This window comes from Apis mellifera, linkage group LG10 (genome assembly GCF_003254395.2).
Source record: "Apis mellifera strain DH4 linkage group LG10, Amel_HAv3.1, whole genome shotgun sequence".
NCBI classification, from domain to species: domain Eukaryota; kingdom Metazoa; phylum Arthropoda; class Insecta; order Hymenoptera; family Apidae; genus Apis; species Apis mellifera.
This window is the reverse complement of record NC_037647.1, coordinates 10,938,050-10,956,740: the sequence shown is the minus strand read 5'-3', so window position 1 is coordinate 10,956,740 and position 18,691 is coordinate 10,938,050. Positions and strand designations below refer to the sequence as shown.

General features: G+C 34.6%; 6 protein-coding genes and 3 long non-coding RNA genes across 14 annotated transcripts; 5 read left to right on the top strand and 4 right to left on the bottom strand.

The window, feature by feature from the left end:
* Window positions 1–368: 368 nt before the first annotated feature.
* LOC102655339 lies at window positions 369–1,743 on the bottom strand. The gene is made up of 2 exons (XR_001704522.2): window positions 656–1,743; window positions 369–573 (listed from the first exon to the last, which is right to left on the bottom strand). It is a non-coding gene; the product is annotated as an uncharacterized LOC102655339 (long non-coding RNA).
* Window positions 1,744–1,749: 6 nt separating this feature from the next.
* LOC102655071 lies at window positions 1,750–4,069 on the top strand. Of its 2 annotated transcripts, XR_410534.3 has the most exons (4): window positions 1,750–2,821; window positions 2,919–3,482; window positions 3,567–3,661; window positions 3,756–4,069. It is a non-coding gene; the product is annotated as an uncharacterized LOC102655071 (long non-coding RNA). The 2 variants fall into 2 exon arrangements; XR_003305530.1 differs by having other exon boundaries at window positions 2,919–3,661.
* LOC726546 (gem-associated protein 7) lies at window positions 3,727–12,201 on the bottom strand. Of its 3 annotated transcripts, XR_410536.3 has the most exons (4): window positions 12,015–12,201; window positions 11,518–11,720; window positions 4,014–4,167; window positions 3,727–3,850 (listed from the first exon to the last, which is right to left on the bottom strand). XR_410536.3 is itself a non-coding variant. In XM_006566214.3 (3 exons), the coding sequence occupies exons 1-2, from the start codon at window positions 12,154–12,156 to the stop codon at window positions 11,533–11,535; spliced, it is 330 nt and encodes a 109-aa protein (XP_006566277.1). In that variant the 5' UTR covers window positions 12,157–12,201; the 3' UTR covers window positions 3,727–4,167; window positions 11,518–11,532. The 3 variants fall into 3 exon arrangements, 2 of the variants coding, with proteins under 2 accessions (XP_006566277.1, XP_026299240.1); XM_006566214.3 differs by having other exon boundaries at window positions 3,727–4,167; XM_026443455.1 differs by lacking the exons at window positions 3,727–3,850; window positions 4,014–4,167 and adding an exon at window positions 11,278–11,417.
* On the top strand, window positions 5,491–7,883 carry LOC409648. Its single transcript, XM_393146.7, has 4 exons — window positions 5,491–5,933; window positions 6,462–6,625; window positions 6,708–6,818; window positions 7,235–7,883. Exons 1-4 carry the CDS (start codon window positions 5,849–5,851, stop codon window positions 7,478–7,480), a joined length of 606 nt encoding a protein of 201 aa, XP_393146.1. The 5' UTR covers window positions 5,491–5,848; the 3' UTR covers window positions 7,481–7,883.
* Window positions 7,745–9,375, bottom strand: LOC113219062. Its single transcript, XM_026443454.1, has one exon. It carries the CDS (start codon window positions 8,884–8,886, stop codon window positions 8,044–8,046), a length of 843 nt encoding a protein of 280 aa, XP_026299239.1. The 5' UTR covers window positions 8,887–9,375; the 3' UTR covers window positions 7,745–8,043.
* Window positions 9,495–11,459, top strand: LOC412870 (mediator of RNA polymerase II transcription subunit 30). 2 transcript variants are annotated; one of them, XM_396322.7, is made up of 5 exons: window positions 9,495–10,007; window positions 10,268–10,406; window positions 10,495–10,905; window positions 10,982–11,238; window positions 11,318–11,459. In XM_396322.7, exons 2-5 carry the CDS (start codon window positions 10,289–10,291, stop codon window positions 11,414–11,416), a joined length of 885 nt encoding a protein of 294 aa, XP_396322.3. In that variant the 5' UTR covers window positions 9,495–10,007; window positions 10,268–10,288; the 3' UTR covers window positions 11,417–11,459. The 2 variants fall into 2 exon arrangements, with proteins under 2 accessions (XP_396322.3, XP_016769931.2); XM_016914442.2 differs by lacking the exon at window positions 9,495–10,007 and having other exon boundaries at window positions 10,200–10,406.
* A 263-nt stretch (window positions 12,202–12,464) lies between the features above and the next one.
* Window positions 12,465–13,937, top strand: LOC107965070. 2 transcript variants are annotated; one of them, XM_026443453.1, is made up of 3 exons: window positions 12,465–12,576; window positions 12,655–13,211; window positions 13,367–13,937. In XM_026443453.1, exons 1-3 carry the CDS (start codon window positions 12,528–12,530, stop codon window positions 13,832–13,834), a joined length of 1,074 nt encoding a protein of 357 aa, XP_026299238.1. In that variant the 5' UTR covers window positions 12,465–12,527; the 3' UTR covers window positions 13,835–13,937. The 2 variants fall into 2 exon arrangements, with proteins under 2 accessions (XP_026299238.1, XP_026299237.1); XM_026443452.1 differs by having other exon boundaries at window positions 13,334–13,937.
* A 40-nt stretch (window positions 13,938–13,977) lies between these two features.
* LOC100578316 lies at window positions 13,978–15,224 on the top strand. The gene is made up of 2 exons (XM_003250773.4): window positions 13,978–14,314; window positions 14,461–15,224. Exons 1-2 carry the CDS (start codon window positions 14,242–14,244, stop codon window positions 15,045–15,047), a joined length of 660 nt encoding a protein of 219 aa, XP_003250821.1. The 5' UTR covers window positions 13,978–14,241; the 3' UTR covers window positions 15,048–15,224.
* A 1,580-nt stretch (window positions 15,225–16,804) lies between these two features.
* Window positions 16,805–18,687, bottom strand: LOC102654990. The gene is made up of 2 exons (XR_001704523.2): window positions 17,950–18,687; window positions 16,805–17,822 (listed from the first exon to the last, which is right to left on the bottom strand). It is a non-coding gene; the product is annotated as an uncharacterized LOC102654990 (long non-coding RNA).
* Window positions 18,688–18,691: the final 4 nt, after the last annotated feature.

The window sequence follows — 18,691 nt, the reverse complement described above, 5'->3', positions numbered from 1 at the left end:
GGGAGAACCGCAACGCGTTAACGAGAATCATTTTACATGCAGTGTACATTGCACGTACGCTTAATAATGCGCCTGAATCTATTAATTCTTGCGACTTACGAAAAAAAAAAAAAAAAAGAAGAAGAAAAGGAAAAAATACTCATCCATATGTACGATAATAAGGTACTCGATCATTCGTGAAATTTTTTCAAAGTAAATGCAAATACGAATTAAAAATATTGCCGCTCTTTACGAGAATCAAATTGGAAAAAATTGGAAAATAGAATTTTGCTATTCGGTTCGATTAAATAAGTTGAATTATAAAGCGGGAGATATCGAGTGATTCTTAAAGACAGAGATCGAAGAATGAATTACATATAGTTACATACCTCTTAATGGCTGTAAGATAGCGACTCGATCGCTATTACTAATATAATTCGCGATAAAGTACACAAGACCGGTTTAATTACTTCTTGCATCGAGTCTTGTTAATAAAACTTGGATGAAAGTACTTCTCCTCCTCCTGTGAATCTTCATGCACATCTGAACTGAAGTATATAACAAGCTGCACGAGATGTCTAAGCGTACATTCTTCTACAATAAAAACGAAAAGTTATCGAATCGAGAAATTCTAATAGTAGAAAACATAACTTCCATTTCATCGCGTCTTATTTACCCCTTATTATCATCCATTTTATCAGTCACCGATTCGAAAGAGTGAAATCGACAGGCAAATGACTACTTGAAACCTAACCTAATACGATGCACTGCGTGTTCGCACGAAGATAATAATTGTCACAAGAGCAAATTGGCATCTATATAATCACTGATCGAACATCTCTCATGGATACCGTGATTCGATTTCGAGTAATTACACGTCTACAAAAAGTTTAAAAGATTTGCCGTTGAAGCGTGTACACGTTTTCCTACACACGTACACTTTCCTCTCCCGCAAGTAGCAAACTCCATGCTGTAATTATGGCGCGAGTTGGGTGAACATAACGGTAAAGTTTCGATTCTTTTCTCTATTTTTCCAAGCCTGTCAGCAGGACGAACGAGCATGCGCGCGTGCGTGCGTGCGGAACGGATTCTGCGCCGAAACCGAGTCAAACCATCGTGTCACTAGGCAATAGATTTTGAGCATTGCAAATACGCGATACAGATTGTCCACGCTATCGAATTTTTTTCAACCTATCGAGCGAGAGTTCGTCGAACTAGAGGAAAGAAATAAAGATACGCAACGTTACTTTGATCTATATGATCAGCGTTTCTCAACTCGTTCTTGAATTTCGCGATTATATCCATTCATTTCGACGAATTATTTTTCGTGAAAGAAATTAATCGAATATCGGTTATTGTTGCGTGTGCTGCGAGCGGAATGAAAATTTCGATGCACCGTTTTCGAAGAAGATCGAAGGAGAAACCAAGGCTCCGATTATTTCACCGGTCGGAGTGAGTTTTTATCTGTTCGCCCCTTGTTCGCCCAGTTTTTCCTCATTGCGCTCCCCGTCCAGAAGACCTCGAGGGTCGTTTACTGTCGGCGACGGTCAACGACCGGAAAATACTTCGCGGATCGCGAAGAAGAAGAGAATTGGCAAAGCGTTACTCGTGATTCAGACTTCGATGGAAGTCACTGGGTATTCGACGACCCGCAGACCCACATTTTCGCCTCGTTCTTCTTCCAATTCTCTAGCCAAATCTACTTTATCGATCCTTTTCGGATCACGGGCGTTTTTTTTAAAACTCGCTTAAATTCAATCAAAGGTAATTCGTTTAAATTTTATTCCTCCGCGAATGAACGAAAGACTGAAACTTCTTTTCTTTTTTTTCTTTTTTTTTTTTTGATTTACGAAGAGAAAGATGTCGAATTAAATCGATTGATTAACGAAATATCTGCATCTCGCATTTTCATTGTCACAAATTAACGCGTGTAACGTATCTCGACAATAAAACCAGCTTCGACAACGCTTGTGTGTCAAGCTCGTCTTGGCTTTTATTCATTACACTATCGTGTTGATAAATTCGATCGTTTATGAGATTAATTGGTTTTCGTTGGGTCAATGGCTTGTGCAAGCGTATCGACGTGGTCTGGAATACTCGATGACCCAGTTCATAGTCCGTTATTTCGATTAGACTTTTTACTATCGATACTAATATTAAAACCATGGCGTCGAGTGTAACATATTATTATTATTATTGTGAAATAACAAAAAATATATATATAAACTTTAAAAATATGAGATGCACGATGTATCTAATCAACTTTAAAATTACGATTATCGAATTTATATGCAAATACATATAAGCATACGTAATAAGTATAAATCCATCACCCACAATGAACAATATCAACATGCATCACCACCATTCGTTCGTTATCTGTTGAGAAGAGCGATTTGTACGACTGTCGTCAATCTTTCGGTATTCATACATGGGTAATATAAATGGTAAACTGGTATTGTTTGTTGTGGTGTGTTTATTTTCAAAACGTAATAATCGCAGGGAAGATATTGGTTGTATACAATTACAGCAAGGCAAAGTGTGCGCCTACAACGAAGAGAGAGCCAATTTCCTTTCCTGGTCTGGTCTGGAACCAGGGTGACTTAAGTCCGTCGATGATTACAGAACGACGAGGCTTTAATTTAATCCTCCGTAGTTTTTTAGGGTCGTAAACGAAACCGGTTGCATCCAACTGGAATATACATAGAGCTAGAACCGTACACGTTCGCATAAAGATGTTCCTTTCCGGCTGAGAAATACCTGAAGGGATCTCGTCCAGTCCAGTTCGAGTGGAACCAGCGCGGTTCGAGAATTTACGAACGCGTACGACTCTTTTCGTAAAGTATCGTATCGATAACCTTTTTTTTTTCCCTCTGACAAACTTTCTCAACTTTATGCAAATATTTTCCCGGAAATTAAGTTTATTTTAAATTTTCTAGGTGGAAAAATAATTTTGATAAATTGTTAAAAATGATGGTAATCGCGACGAATGAGAGGAAAAAATATTCGATTCTTGAAATTATCAAGGTTAGGTTTGACAAGGCATCAATTTATGACGGATCGATCAAAGTGAACGATGACAGTAATATATAATAATTATTATCCATAAGACAATGGTTTTGTATATAATATAATGCTCAGACGAAACCGGTTTCCAGGTAGATTTATTCCTTATCAAAACGAAATGAGTAATTCTTGCTTGCTACGCAGAATTCTAGTTGATCATTCTAGCCAATATACTTTTTTTTTCCCCCATTCTCGAAGAGAGGAAAAGAAAAGGAAGAAAGGAAAAAGAAAGAAAGCAAGATAAATGTTAACCTGAACGACCCAGTAAACCAGAAATCTAACTGTGTCAACAGGCAAGATTATGCACGCATACGCATCCGGCAATATAGTTTCTAGTAACCCGTCACTTACGCCCTTCTTCGATACACATATATGCATAAGCGGAAAAGGGGACGTGGATCGATGATTATAACACGTAACATAGTGGTGATTAGATGGTATGTACAATGTATTGTAAAATGGAAAGTGACGTAATATAATCTCAAATATAAATCCTATATTCTCGTGTCCTTTGTTCGCAGAAGAATTGTGAAGCGGTTGGATCTTCTAAATCTTGTCTCAATTTTGCTCTTAATCCTTAATCCTTCTTTCAATTTGATCGTAACGAGTTGTAAATGTAAGTATAAATGGATTATTTCACTTCTTTCAAGATCTTTTGTCTTCGATGTGAAAAGAGGAATCCAATGAGATACGTTTTTATGCGAGTTTAGGTTAAGTGACGAATGGAGGAAATGTTTTGATGGTCGTGCTCTGGATTCAGGTTATGTTCAGTTAACTGTTAATCATAGCCGTAACTTCGTCGTTTCTGAAATTGATGGAAATATACAAGATGAGTGAGGCTTATGCTGGAAGGAGATGCTATAAAGTGAAATTTAAAGTGATTGAAAAAGAAAATCAACGAATCAAGTGCAATACAATTTCTATTTCTCTATTTGAGAAATTTATCATATACCACGGAAGAACAATACCTTTCTGTCTGCAAGCTTGATTAAGTGAAACATGGAAATAAAGAAAATTTTCTACACTTTCTATTGTTTCCATATTAGCATGTATCCACACTTCTCTAGTGACGTTTCAACGAATGATTGTTTACAGAGATCGAGACATATAATGAAACCTAACCTGTAAACAAAAATTTTATTTTTCATCGAAGTAAGAGCAAGATTATTTGAAAATCGATATTTAGATGAAATAATCTACGTGTCTCGAAATTTTCAGTTTTAATATCTCATTTTGAATGATATCGTAAAATTAAATCGATAAGTTCAATTCACTTTGCGAAAAAGTATGATTTGTACCTGAAAGATTATTCAAAATGGACACTGATTGATTCTACATTAATTCTGATCTTTCAAGATATATCAAAATTAAGATGAAATAAAAATTCTTGGAATCATATCTCATTATCATGTATCATTTTTATCGAAATAAAGAGGAAGAAAAATAACAGTTGTCTGAGAAAAAAAAAATTGACATTTTATCTGGATTCTTATCGAAGAAGATGTAATCCTATAAGATTAATAATTTCTTAAATTATATACGAGACAGAAATTTACAATTTTTTCGTAATTAATGTCGTTAAATTATTGATTATGATTCATAATTTCTCAAAGTACATATTTCCTTAATAATACATTTGTAAATAATTTATTTACGTATAATACTACTTTAATAGAAAATTAAAAATTTACAAGTTTATCGAATCTCTAAATTTGAAATTAGAAAAATTAAAACTTCACTCAAAAATAAAACAAGAAACGATGGAGTAGTTTTATCTGTCAAGTAAATCTGTTATTCGTTTCAAGAGAGGAAAAATTCAGTGATTCGAAGTTACATTTTTCGAAGAGCAACTATTTTGAATAAATTTTACGAACGAGTTTCATCGAGGACGATGAGTCAACGATTACAATTTATCACCAGGTTCGTAAGATTCGCGCGTTATCGATCCTCGAATCGGACTCACTTCAACGATCGCTTCAGGAAGACGGAGAGAAGAGGATCCAAGGTCGAAGATCTCTGGGTACGATTACCTCTGTATGCGACGAGAAGATCGAAATCTGCTTCACTTCACCGGTAACCTGCAGTACCACTCTTCACGAGAAACCGAGAATTTTACTTTTACTTTTCATCTTGTTATGTTATCCTGAAAGTTTCGACGAGAAATTAATATCAAATTTACTTTACTACGAAATTCAAGGCAGAAATCAATCCTTTTCCAATATTCCATCGCGCAAAAACATCGGCCTCCACGTTCGAAAAGAGAAGGAAATCCTCGCACAAAGAAGAATGGAAAGGCAAAAAGTTCCTCTAGGCACGATACGAAAATTTAATAAAAAAAAAAAAATACATCTGTTGGTGTTGTTTTTTAAAAAAAGGAAACGAAAAAATTGGAAAAAGAAGGATGGAAAAATTAAAAAGCGAGAAAAGTTTGTCTGAAAGGTACGCGATGCGAAGATTGAAGGTAAAAGAAGAAGAACGTCAGCATCGTTTTCCCCGTCGGTTCCACAACAAAATAAAAAACCGTGTCTCCGTTTCTATCGTTGCACAAAGAAGGATGGAGTGGCGAGCGAGCGAAATACAAAGCCCTGTGTATTTCTCCTATGTAGCGGTGAATTTCTTAGAAAAGAGGCTTGGACGGGGCCCGAATTGCCGAAAGTAAAGGAAGATTTGACTTTTTGCCTGGATATTAACGGAACGGCGTTAACCCCGAGGGGCCTGAACGTGGCGGAGAGCGAAGGGTAGAGGGGAACGTGGAATATAAAGGAGAGTGCCCCGTGCTACGGGGGCTTAGTACCGTTCAAAGATGCAGGCTGCCGAGATGATGCGCGATACCAGGGCCATCTGCTACGATCTTGTGTTTCTGTTATCCCTCTCGATCAGTTATGCCCGTGAGTAGAAGGAATTTTTGAAATTCCCGCGTCGAGCGTCCAAATCCGCATCGATGATTTGTCTGTCATAGACATTGCTACGCTCGGGACAAGTGTTGTTTGTTTGTTTGTTTGTTTGTTGTGCGCTGTCTGATTATTCGTGCTCGAGCAGGTTGCAACGAAAATCGTCGATACGACGCGAGTGTATATACAAGTGTATACATTGAACGTTAAATTATTATTATTTTTCCTCTCATTTCGGTAATGGTGGATTAAAATTTATATTTGTACAATTTACCGGTTTATTATTTTATTATTACACGTATTAAATGTATTTATAGAATGTCTCGTTAATGTTCAACGGTGGATCGATTTGCAATTATTAGAAAATAAATTGTTCAACCGTGAATATATATTTTCTGTCATATAGAGAAGACTAATGGCGCGCTGTCGCCGCGTTACACATGATAAATTATCATCCGTACAAATCTGTAATTTGCCTCGCGATAATTTCAATTTTATTATTGATTCGATACTAATTCATTTTAGATTCGTTTCCGCTTCAAGTGTTGCCTGCCATCCAGGGATACATTCCGGTTTACATAAGGTATGGTAATCAACCACTCGAGGAGATAAATCCAAAGTTAGCCGAGGCGTTTCACGAAGGATCGAGCGTACACTACGCTTACTCGCCGATGAATAATTTGAATAAGGTACGTGTTTCTATGAGTCGCGCGACAAATATATATATATATATATAAATATAATATTTTAAAATCTGAATTTTCATTGCAGAAACTTGATTTAGATCTTCCCAAAGATGAGAACGATGAGAAATTAATAGAGGAGGATTTGGAAAGGAAATCTGCCGCGAATGTGATCAGAGAGGTTCAAGAAACGTGGAAAGTATGAAATTAAATTTATTCTATTATTTATTCTTTTCTATATCTCGTTATCGAAAAACAATACAATGTTAATTAGTTTTTCCAACTAGTTTCCGTTATCAAAAAAAAAAAAAAAATGAACACGCCTCGCGTTATTAATATACGCATCAAATAGTGGATGATGTGGTATGCAAAAAAGGTATTAACGTCAATTCAAATACACGGTAGTTAATAAATTGCTTATACGTCCTACGTTTTCACCTGTCGCCATGCATAAGTAGAGACAATCTGAGGGAGAAATCAATGAGTCATTGAATTACCTGTTCCTCATATCCATTATATCGTATCATGATATATTAATAGTGTTAATAATATCTCCAACTAATAGTGCAACTTGGGAGATAAAAAATTTATCACCTCGAATATTTTATTTTTAAGGTCGATCAATTAATCGAGGAAGGGAAGAATGTCCAAGAGAAGCAGAAAAGTGGCGTTAAAGGAGACGGGATGAAAAGTCCAAATAATATACAAGATCCGAATTTCCATCTCGCCGAATCGTCGTCCATGGATAAATTTCGTTACAAGAACGATCAAACTTTTACCTCGAATGTCGATCAAATGATCGCTCAAGAATCGGTTCAATCAGATCAACGTCGTGCCGAGGACAGTACATCCGACTCTTGACCCTGAATGGATCCAATTGTGGAGTTTGCTCGAAGGAAAAAAATATATATATTTTTTTTTTCAATTCTAAGTAGATCCTTCTAGCAGGAAACATTTAGAAAAAGTTGCGAAAATGAAATATTTATAAGAGAGATCAAAATTGAAAAGGCCATTCATAGTGATTTATTTATTTATAGAAAAACGAAGAAGTAGTGAATAGAATTTTGTGATAAAATATCTCTAATGGATTTTAATTTTAATTGTTTATTATCAAATGTTATTAACGAATTGAATTTATATATGTATATTATTGTATATGGTTGATTAACGTGAATCATGTATGATTCGTATCGTATGCTCAAATGAAAATAAAATATTTCAAAGATAGGATACGAAAAAAATAAATGGTATTGCAATATTCGAATTATTATGTTTATAAAAAGTAGTTTATTTTTTTTTTGTTCCAACTATCGACATCATTTATCGTATTTATACATGCATCGTTACCAGAAGATAATTGAAAATTATCACCGGCTATTCGAACATTATTCCACACACGATTATACTCGTCCGATGATTTATCGTTATCGATTTCCCCCTGTCTCGTTAAATTCTTCCTCGTCGGGCGTAATTTTATGCGCCTCTATCCTGTAATTATTGTTAGCCGTGTTTAAAACAAGCAACGCAGGTATCGTATTCGATTCGTTGGTTCTGGACATTTTTATTTTGGCGTATTTTATATTTTCAAATATATTCTCGTCGATTCTTATATCGAGATACAATCGTCGATCCTCGAGAAATCTTTCGCTCGATAAAACGAAAGTGTTATTCCCAAATTTACACGCTACAGCTGGCAGGTCCCGTTTCACTTCTGGTATGTAAACATCTCGGATTGCTCTGCAGCGAACGATCGATAATTTTCCCCGTCCCTTCGAAAAATCCTGCAAATCTTCCCTGTATCTCTCTTCATTCCGAAAATCCTTTTGCAATTTCGTTTCCTTATCGACCGTTTTCAAATTCTTCACATCTTTTGGCTCGGCGTCAAAATTATTCGATCTCGAGACGTGATTGGTCGAAGCTTTACTCGGCGTGGCCACTTGAACTTTGGCAATCTTCGACAAAGAAAAAATTAGACATAACTCTTTATCCTCGTAAGGACATATCCGATTATTTTCACTTAAGGATTTAGAATTTCTTTCGTTACAATTTTCAACACAATTATTACGGGTTATTGCTCTCTCACTTGAGTATTCATTTTTCACAATTTTAGGATTAAAGTTTTCTATTGAAGACTCGCCTTGAATCTTTGAACCACCGTTTGTAACATTCGACTGGAAATATTGATTTTCAGTCGGTTTGCCTTCACCGCGTAATGTAGAACTGAATAATAATAACACGATAAAAAACAACGATTTAACAAGGGACATTTTTAACAAGGACGAGGAACTTTCCACTCTTATTTTTCGTCCACGTATCTTAAAGCGTCCAGTAACCTCGACAGGATAGATACTGACTGTGCCAGAAAAACAATGTGAACGCAAAAGCCAGCAAGGTGCATGGGGACTGAAGATTGGGCCGTTATGTCTACCGTGTTCATTTCGTGTGCGCTGACCTTATCTCCTGTTTGGAACATTGTTCGAATACCACAAAATTTAGTTCTATCTCTTTCGAAGAATCTTAACGTCGACTTTGATCTTGCATTCCAAAGGATATGTCACTGTTCGCTTTCGATCCCTCTTACCCAATACTCTTTGTCCTCAATGTAAAAATATCTCAGCGCGATTACATTATTTACACAATATTTGTTTATATACGCGAAGAACAAGTATATAAACACGAACGAAACGTAAATAGTATTATTATTATTTTTAATAAATTTAAAATTGAATTTATCTCTACAAATAATTTCATATTAACAATACTTTAAACGATAATATCATGATTTTTAAAATAAAGAAAAATTTATTTATACATTATATATTATATTTATAGTGAAGTAAATTTAAAATTTGTATCGTTTTAATATTATCCGTGGAAAAAAAAATAAAAATTTAGAGGCGTAATTTTAATTTTTAAGAGTATAATAAAAATAGAACACGTTATGATCATTGACATTATATGCGCAATCAACAATTGCCACGGATGAGTGCGCTACTCCCTCTATCATATTAAAAGTGGCTCAATTCCCCTCGATTTCCGCAGGAGAAGAATACGTCACGTTATCCCCACTGCTATTGCTACATTAGGCAGAGGCACGCCATGTGACATGATGGGACGCTTGGCTTTGGTGGATGCCTAGTGACGTCACGTATTCTCCTACCGCAAAAATTCGCCGTGGGGGAATTGAGCCTTTTTCCAATGGTAGAGGGGATAACGTACCACGCTCCGGCAACTGTGTGCGCACTAAAAGTGCGCAATGTGATGTCAACAACGCGTGTGTATAATGTAAATCGTGCCTTTTACGTTGCACATATTAGAAGAAATGTGCATATTTTATTATTATTCCTGTATTGATGGCGTGATTTTTTAATATTTCATTCCTTATTAAGTAAGGAACGTAATTGTATTATAACAGAAACTAGCAATTTCGAAAATTAATATTACTTGTAACATTTATTGTTATTTTAATTGTTACTATCTCTTTATTTAAAAAGAAAAAACTGAAATAAAAGTTAAATTTTTTAATAAAGTTATAATTTAAATCTGTAAAGAACCTGCACAATCAAAATATTATACTAAAAGAGCACCTAACCTAAAAATTATCTAACTATTAATTTTTTTCTATCTTACATATTCAAAAATATAAAGTTGTGACAAAATTGAAATACAATGGCTGGTCAACAACATCCATTTCCATCTGGATTTCCTAATGTACAACAATCTGCAATGAGAACACAATTTGGTGGAGGTCAAATGGTATCTGGATTAATGGGGCCTCAACAAGGTGGTAAGTACAAATTGACTTGAAGACAAGATATTAAAGAGATAAGTTTTAAAAGATTATAATATAATATTCAAAAAATTCTTTGATATAGGTATGGTAAATCCGCAGCAATTTGGAGTTGGTGTAGGAGTAGGAGTAGGCGTAGGTGGAGTTGGATCCAATGCTATGGGTATACCTAGTGCTCAACAAGTATTAGCACAGCAACAACAACAACAACAATCTGTTGCAATGCAACAACAAGTACAACAAATGCAACAACAACAATTACAATTACAACAACAACAACAAGCTGCAATGGTGCAACAAAGTAATCCGACAGGCAACCAAGCTACGACACCTCAAACTCCTGTACCACCTACTCAACCACCACCTCAGCAACAACAACAAAATAAGGAATTTAACACTGCCAGTTTATGCAGATTTGGTCAAGAAACTGTACAAGATATTGTCAGCCGCACACTGGAAGTTTTTCAAACATTAAGACTTCTTCAACCCCCAACTGGTATTTTAAAGTTGTTAAATTTTAATTATTTGTAATGCATATTCTATTGTATTATATATATATATAATAATTTCAGGTACAGCGCAAGGAGCAAATTTAGCTAATGAAAGGAAGAATAAAGTACAGGAACAATTAAGAACTCTTAAATTATTATTTAAACGTTTGAGACTGATTTATGAAAAATGTAATGAAAACTGCCAACTTCAAGGTATGGAATATACGCATATAGAAAGTTTAATTCCTTTAAAAGAAGAATGGGATATGAAATCTGATGAGAAAAAAACATCTGAAGCTTATAGATTAGCATGTGAAGAAAGTAAAGAAATTATGGAAGTGAGTTTAGGCTTTAATATAAATAATAAAAAGCAAACATTTTTTTCATAAACTAATAATATTATATTTAATTTTTCAGCAAGTGGTGTTAAAAAATAGGCACCTTAAAGAAATTATTGATCATTTAAGACGCATTATTTCAGAAATAAACACTATGTTAAATATGCGTCGATCTTGAACTATAAAATGTAAATAATATTTATATAAGTTATTAAAAAAACTGTGTTGAAAAATAAAAGTATTCTTTGCTATGTAAGAATATTAATATTATTTACATACCTGTATTTTGGAAATTTATTGTGCTACATTAATATCATTCATATCCATATAAATAATGTCACTTGTTCTTAGAACAGCTTCTGGAATCTTGCCCAATGGTGTTTCCAAATTCCGTGTATATACTTCCAAGCATTCCACATCACAACCTCTAAACTCGGCGGAAACCCGCGTATTTTCGTACAAATAAAAATCTGCTTGTTTGCCTGTAACAAATAATCTCTTTCAATTTCACGTTTCTATGTTATTTTATTCATAATAGTGATGATACAACCATATTTAATGATAATTTATGATATACTATACTTCCGTATAGGTTAAGTGTTTCTAATATTGGCGCCACGTTTGAATAATTTCATATTATTCTAATTTGTTGTATAAATTATTATCATAAAAATTTATACAGAATTACACATTTATAAAAATATTGCATAAATATTTTTATATTTTTATATTTTGAGATAAAAGAAACGGGTTTGAAAACGTAAAATATTTCATACCAACAATTCCAGTAATTACACGTAGAAATCGTTCGCGTAAAAATGCGCGTGCTTCTTGTTTTTCAGAGGTTGCAAAATCCATGTTAGTTTCATTTTCGTTCAATTGTGAATTATCTTCAATTACTTCGACCGAACTAGTCATTTTGTCGAAAAATTTGCTGACTCGTAAAGAACTTCCATGGCGGAACTAAAACAACACAATGAAGTGAAGTGTCGCTGTAATGCCCGCCAAATTTAAAAATTAAAATATTATTATATATATATATTACTTGTAATATAATATTGTATAATATTAAACGTTGAAATAACGCACAATATTAATATAGATCGCATAACAGAAACCCACATATTTTAACGAGGAAGTTTAGATTAACGCAATTAACATATTTTCGAATATATATCTAAATAGTATACTTTCACGAGATAAAAGATGGGGGCAACCCACAGGTTTCGAATTTTGTCAAGTAGCTCCGTTTTTTTTTTCATTCTTGTTCGAAACATCGTGCAGCAACAATGAATTTCTCGATCCTCGTGCTTCTAATTATCGGTATTAATTGTACCAGTAAGTAAAATTATAAACCTATTAATAAAAAAAAAATAAGTTCGATCATTCTATCGTTAATTATTATTGTCTATCCAGAAGCATATCATAAAGTTAGTGCAACGACGGAACATTCAAAAATAATTCATAGATCGTTACGAGAAACTACTACGAATAGTAGCAATGTGCAAATACCCGAGAAAAAGATCTCTTTGACGGATATTCTGTACTCGAAACAGAATTTGACTAAATTAGAAGGATTGGAAAAAAATACGAAGAAAGAGGTTTCGAATAGAAAATCGAAAATTTTAAGAAGTTTGGCTTACCTAGCCGGTTTAACTGTCGGTAATTTGACAAATGCAGCGTCGACCGACGTAAAAACGTATACTAAATTTCCATCGTTGAACGTCGACACATCTCCTCTTGCCACGATCTATAATCCTTATCCATACCTCACCTATCCTTACATATTTGCCACTCCTGTAGGATTTTATCCCCCTTTGTTAAATCTATTGGACAACAAAATTATCGGTCAGTTGAAGGAGGAGTACGGAGAGGAGGCTCAAAAAATTGAAAACATCAAAATGCCAAACAACGAGCAAAGCAAAAATACAGAGGACACGGAAGCGGAGGAGAATCAGAACGAAGAAGGCAAGGTAAGAGATGAGCGTGTAAAAAATGATAAAATATTCGATGATAAAAAAAAAAAAATTTTTTTTACAATTATGAATTTACGCATTAATATAATAAAAATTACAAATTCGTTTTTTATTAACAGTTTCCATCTTTTAATTTGTTATGTAATGCGCAGAAAGAAGTTAACGCGAAGCAGAGTAACACGTTGAAAAATATCGTCCAAGACAATTCTTTTACGCTAGCATTACGAGTCGCGAACACGACTAACACAACGGCTGGAAATATGACCCATACTGACAATTCGACTCAAAGTCCATCTTTTTACTATGGCGGATATCCACAAAATATACACGTTATCGATTTCACTACGAAAACGTACGAACCTTATTATCACAGTTACGGGTATGGCAATTATGATTTACCCTACAACACACCTATACCCAATTTTCACCTGGATAAAACGTATATTAATTATCCCGTTGATCATTATCCATATGTTGGTCATTATCCACATGTTGATCATTATCCAGGTCAATTTCATCAACAAATACCCCAATACGATCCTAACGATTTCAATAGATTTTCGTACACGCCTGACAATATACCATCATTCGCCAACAACGATTTCAAACCTATAGTGTAGAATCATTGTAATGTCGTTGTAACGTGCAATGTAATGTATCAACGTGTGTAATCATATGAAAGGATTTAATAAATCAAATTTTTTTTTTCTATTGACAAATTAATTTTAGTGAAATGTTTTTAAAATGTAAATATATATATATATTTATATATAGTTAAGAATAATAAATATCACACTACCCATAGATTTATTACGTTCGTAATATTATATTGGATATATTCTAATACAAGTCGAATGTAAATAATCGTGTTTCTTCTACTGGTAACTGGTTGTTTATACTAGGACAGGACGTCTGTAATAATTAGCGAGTCGAGTCGGTTCATCAGAGAACGTTGGCAGAATCTTATCGACAGGCACGCTTTCACGTTTTCGTTATTTCAGAGAACAGTTTATAAAACATTAGGAATATGTATTGGAAAGCAATTGTGATATTTCTTATATTACTTTGTATAATTGTATATAATTATCATTATTTAACAAGTAAGTGGATTTTCAATGGAATCGTATAATTACAAGTATTATAATATAATGATAAATGGGCTCTTATACGACGTATATAAAACTGATTATTTAATTATAATAAACCGTGGAGATTCCTCGGTGTTAATAATTATTTATCTTTCTAGAAGTATATCCATCGATAAATAATTATATTTCCAACGAGTTGACGGAATTAACGACACTTTCTCCCGTGTTAGAAAAGACTACTAACGACAATTTTATGACGTCGGACGACAAAGGGACAGGACGTGGAAGGAACAAGGAAGAGAAGGATGGGAAACGGTATAAAAGTAAGAACGTGATTCTGCATGGGGATAATTTGGATTCACGATTATGCCGCCGAGAAATTTCTACGTCGTTCGATTCCACGAAGGTGGGGAAAATATTGTCCCGCTTGATTAAAAAAGAGGCGCGCGACAACAATTATTTTAAGGTTAAGAGAAGCGTGGCGACGAAACTGCGGAAAAAGGCGAACGTTCTAGGACGTCTCTTGGTAAACAGTGGATCGAATAAAAGTGTCGCACGATACGATTACGACGATGATTTCGACGACGATGATTTGAGAGGCGCGGATAATGATGAAATTAATTGGGATGGATATTTGAACGAAGACGGGCCGAGTATCATGGAGTTAATCGTTTTGAACGAGAGGCAAAGAAAGAGGTTATATCCCAATTTGCATCCTCACGATGACGAATATAATTACGAATAAACAACTTTTATAATCTTATCAATTTTATTATTTTATTCACAATGGGTAATAAATTTTAAATTTTTATTTCTATACAAATTAACTGTATTTTTCATTTTATTATTAATAAACTCTTCACGTTAAAAGTGTGTATTACGAAAATTCGAGTTGTTGTTGTTGTTTTTTTTTTTATCAACATAAATAAGGAAACGATAATTGTAATATAATTGTAGTACAAGGTAAATGAATTTTATAAAAATAATTATTCGAATTTCGTATAGATTTAAAGTTTCGAGGATAAATATTTATAATTTTATGAAGTAACTTTTTTTTTTTTCTTCTTAATACTCGATTAAAGATAAAGACTGTTTACAATCGTCAAATTATTTCTACTTCCATCCCCTCCCCTCTCAGGTAAATACATAATGTAAATACTGCAACGAATAAATATTAACTTTGAGGCGATAAAATTCAAAATAAATTGGCCCATATTATAAAATAAAAATCTCGTGCAATATCTTTGTTATTGCAAAAGCTATAAATAAAAAGAATCGTATCCCTTGATGAGTTTTGTAAACTGCTTGATTGTTTGAACAATTGTTCGCGATTGATTGTACAATTGTTTCAACATTTTCCGCCGTTGTTGTCTATTTCAAATGTAAAAAAAAAAATAACGGAGATTTGAGAATTATCTTTGATAAAAAAAAAAAAAGATCTGACAATTAAATTGCAATTTCTTTCCTTCTCTCTCTCTTTTTTTTCCTTCTTTCTTTCTTTAAATTGTCGATTAATCAGCGAACTGTTCCATCAGAGTCTACCAATCGGACAACGTGGTTCGCAGGGAAGAAACCTGTTTTATTTTCGGACGAGTTTGGAGGGCTGGGCTTCTCGTCTATTTCGAGAAGGCCGTCACTGCTGGTATTGTGTTTCTAAAGACGCGAATACTTTGCAGCTTTAACGAATGGTTTTTCACAGGGAGAAAAATTTCTCCATCCTTTTCTCCATCCTTCTCCTTCATCTCTTTCTTTCATCAAACTCGATCAGGAGTTCGCGATTCATTTATATCTTTCAACACGTTTACAACAAATTATTTATTACGCTTAAAAAATTATAAATTTCAAATTTCAAATTTTAAATCCAAATTTTAAATATATATTTGTAAATCATCATTCGTAAAGAAGATATTTTCAACAATATTTATACTTTCATTTAATATTATCAAGATATATTACACCGTTATAAAATCTGCGACAAAACGTTTTAAAACGTGTAAAAATTATGGGCTACTTGGTTATTTTGAAACGTGACGTATAGGGAGGGGGGGTAGTGCTCGATATACTGGTACAACATTGCGTGCGCGATTATGCAATAAGCAAATAGGAAACGATCAACTTCCTTCACGGAAGCGTTAACTCTCTTTTTCGAGGAGGGGTAAGAGACTCGCCGATATTATCGCGACAACGTGTTAAATGGGAATAGAATTCTTCAGAAATTTTGAGAATTTATTTATCATCGAAACTCGTGTATTTTATAACACAATTTATTTTTTTTATTATCTTATCTCGAACGCCAATAAAACGATTAATTGTAATAATTTCTTTCGAAAAATCTTTTCGAGCATTTCTTTTTTTTTTAACCATCCGATATATATAAATGTCGCGAAGGTATCTTACACAGATCACGATTAGAGTATGTCTCTTTAAGTCTAAATATATACCGGGTGTCAGGGTTGAACGCCCTGGGATTTCCGGTCCCCATCGCGCGTACTTTGATTTTCCCTTTTTTTTTTTTTTTTTTTTTTTTTTTGTTTTTCTCCCTTTTCCTTTCTATATACTTTCACGGTACCGTCCACTTACGCCCTCTGCCGTCAACGCCCCTCCTTCCCCCTCCTCCGCCGCCCGTCCGCCCGCCCGCCTTTCTTCTACCACGTCGCTTTTTTCCACGCGAAACCTAATAGCCTTGCATCCTCTAGGACACTTCAGGACTATTTCCTGCGTGTCGGGCCGGCCGGATGGGAAACCGCAAATGCAAAACCCTGCAGAATGTTTTAACGATAAGGTGAATATCTAGCTACCGAAATAGATAAAGAAGAAAAAGAAGGAACGATTAATTTTTAAAATTGCGTTTCCATTTTGAAAGAAACTTGTTTCTTAAGATTCTCGCAAGAAAAGACACCAAGATTGAATTAAGAAAGAAAAGGTGAAATATTAGAAGACATATTTGAAAATTCGTGAAAGGCTGATCTCCTCTTCTTGTTCACAATAAGAGCGTCTTTCCTTAAGGGTGCACCTACCTCATCGAGTATGCAACTACGTGACAACGTACGTAGGTACGTAGCCCACGAAATACACGCGTTTTGAATTCGGTGCGCATGCATATATATATATATATATATATATATACAGAGGCGAGAAGGGCCCCGTTCCGTGTGGTAAATGCACTACGGCCGGGTAAGAACCCCGGGCCTCGCGTATATGGGGGACGACAGGAGAAGAGAGACAGCTGTGGGGCAGCTGGCAGCGCGTGCCACGAACCTATGGGGTCTCCTTCAAACGCAGACGACGATGATATCCTATACTTCGTGACACGTAACTTACGGCAGGTTTCGAACAATGCTGCGAAACGGAGGTTGTACCCGATTGTCGGGGAATCCAGATTGGTCGAGTTATCCTCACAACGAGATTGCTAGCGAGATCGTTAGAAAGTATATGTATGCTCGGCTTCGACGCGAATAACTTGCGTGCGTTCGAAGAGACGATCGATTTATTTCGATGCGATACGAAAACGACACTAAACCTGCGAAAATTGGGTTAAAAATTAGGTTATCGTTTGGGGGAATAATTAGAAAGTAATGATACTTGACGTTTTGTAATATATATGAAAGGTATATATATAGATTTTGTTTAATTCTTTATTCCGTTACCGTTCTCGTCGTTTTCCAATTTTTAGGTTAGGTTCCACTCGTTCGTGAAAACGAGGCATTGTGCAAGATTGGACGAGACGTTGGGCTTCCTTGAAAGTTTTTCACTCGCTCTAAAGAAAAGAGATCAGCGGGTTCAAAGCCTTCGGGGGAGCGTTTTAGCCTAGTGAACATCTGCCGTCGCCTGCAACGATAATAATTCGAACAGCTGATACTCCTCGACGGACCACCGCCTTGCCTCGTGGATCCTGCAGGATCGAACGCTTCCAAACGTCTGTCGAAAATGTGACATTATCAGTTTCTTTGAATTCCATTATGTATTGGATCTCGAAATTGTTAGAAATAAATCAGATGCGAAAAAAGGAATATATAACGAGAAACAGTTATGGTGTTACGTATAAAAGTTAATGGGTATTGTCTTTTGTTTGCTTTTCTACCTATTGTAACAGAATGAATGATGGTGTCATAAATTTCGAAGATGTTTATTGACGTTGCATCTTATGAATAATTACTAATAATGAAAACGAATATTACCTTATTTTATTCCTTTTCTTTTTTACAGAAACAAAAATATTAGAATGAATATAAACACTATATCATACATATATATATATATGATCATTCGAAGATAAATAAATAAGATCGTTTATTTTATTTGGAGATCTATCTGAAAAAATAAACGTGTAATCAATATTTAAAATCCGCGAGGTAAAATGACGAAAGATTTGTCAACACGTCGTCACTA

Bases quoted from the DNA above. Each gene is read 5' to 3' on its own strand.
- LOC100578316 (XM_003250773.4), top strand. From the start codon at position 14,242: ATGTATTGGAAAGCAATTGTGATATTTCTTATATTACTTTGTATAATT. The intron at 14,315-14,460 runs GTAAGTGGATTT...TTATCTTTCTAG, and splicing joins TAATTATCATTATTTAACAA to AAGTATATCCATCGATAAAT.
- LOC107965070 (XM_026443452.1), top strand. From the start codon at position 12,528: ATGAATTTCTCGATCCTCGTGCTTCTAATTATCGGTATTAATTGTACC. The intron at 12,577-12,654 runs GTAAGTAAAATT...TTGTCTATCCAG, and splicing joins TATCGGTATTAATTGTACCA to AAGCATATCATAAAGTTAGT. The intron at 13,212-13,333 runs GTAAGAGATGAG...TTTTATTAACAG, and splicing joins ATCAGAACGAAGAAGGCAAG to TTTCCATCTTTTAATTTGTT.
- LOC113219062 (XM_026443454.1), bottom strand. From the start codon at position 8,886: ATGTCCCTTGTTAAATCGTTGTTTTTTATCGTGTTATTATTATTCAGT.
- LOC412870 (XM_396322.7), top strand. From the start codon at position 10,289: ATGGCTGGTCAACAACATCCATTTCCATCTGGATTTCCTAATGTACAA. The intron at 10,407-10,494 runs GTAAGTACAAAT...TCTTTGATATAG, and splicing joins AATGGGGCCTCAACAAGGTG to GTATGGTAAATCCGCAGCAA. The intron at 11,239-11,317 runs GTGAGTTTAGGC...TTAATTTTTCAG, and splicing joins AAAGTAAAGAAATTATGGAA to CAAGTGGTGTTAAAAAATAG.
- LOC409648 (XM_393146.7), top strand. From the start codon at position 5,849: ATGCAGGCTGCCGAGATGATGCGCGATACCAGGGCCATCTGCTACGAT. The intron at 5,934-6,461 runs GTGAGTAGAAGG...AATTCATTTTAG, and splicing joins CCTCTCGATCAGTTATGCCC to ATTCGTTTCCGCTTCAAGTG. The intron at 6,626-6,707 runs GTACGTGTTTCT...TTTTCATTGCAG, and splicing joins CGATGAATAATTTGAATAAG to AAACTTGATTTAGATCTTCC.
- LOC726546 (XM_006566214.3), bottom strand. From the start codon at position 12,156: ATGACTAGTTCGGTCGAAGTAATTGAAGATAATTCACAATTGAACGAA. The intron at 11,721-12,014 runs GTATGAAATATT...TATTTGTTACAG, and splicing joins TGTAATTACTGGAATTGTTG to GCAAACAAGCAGATTTTTAT.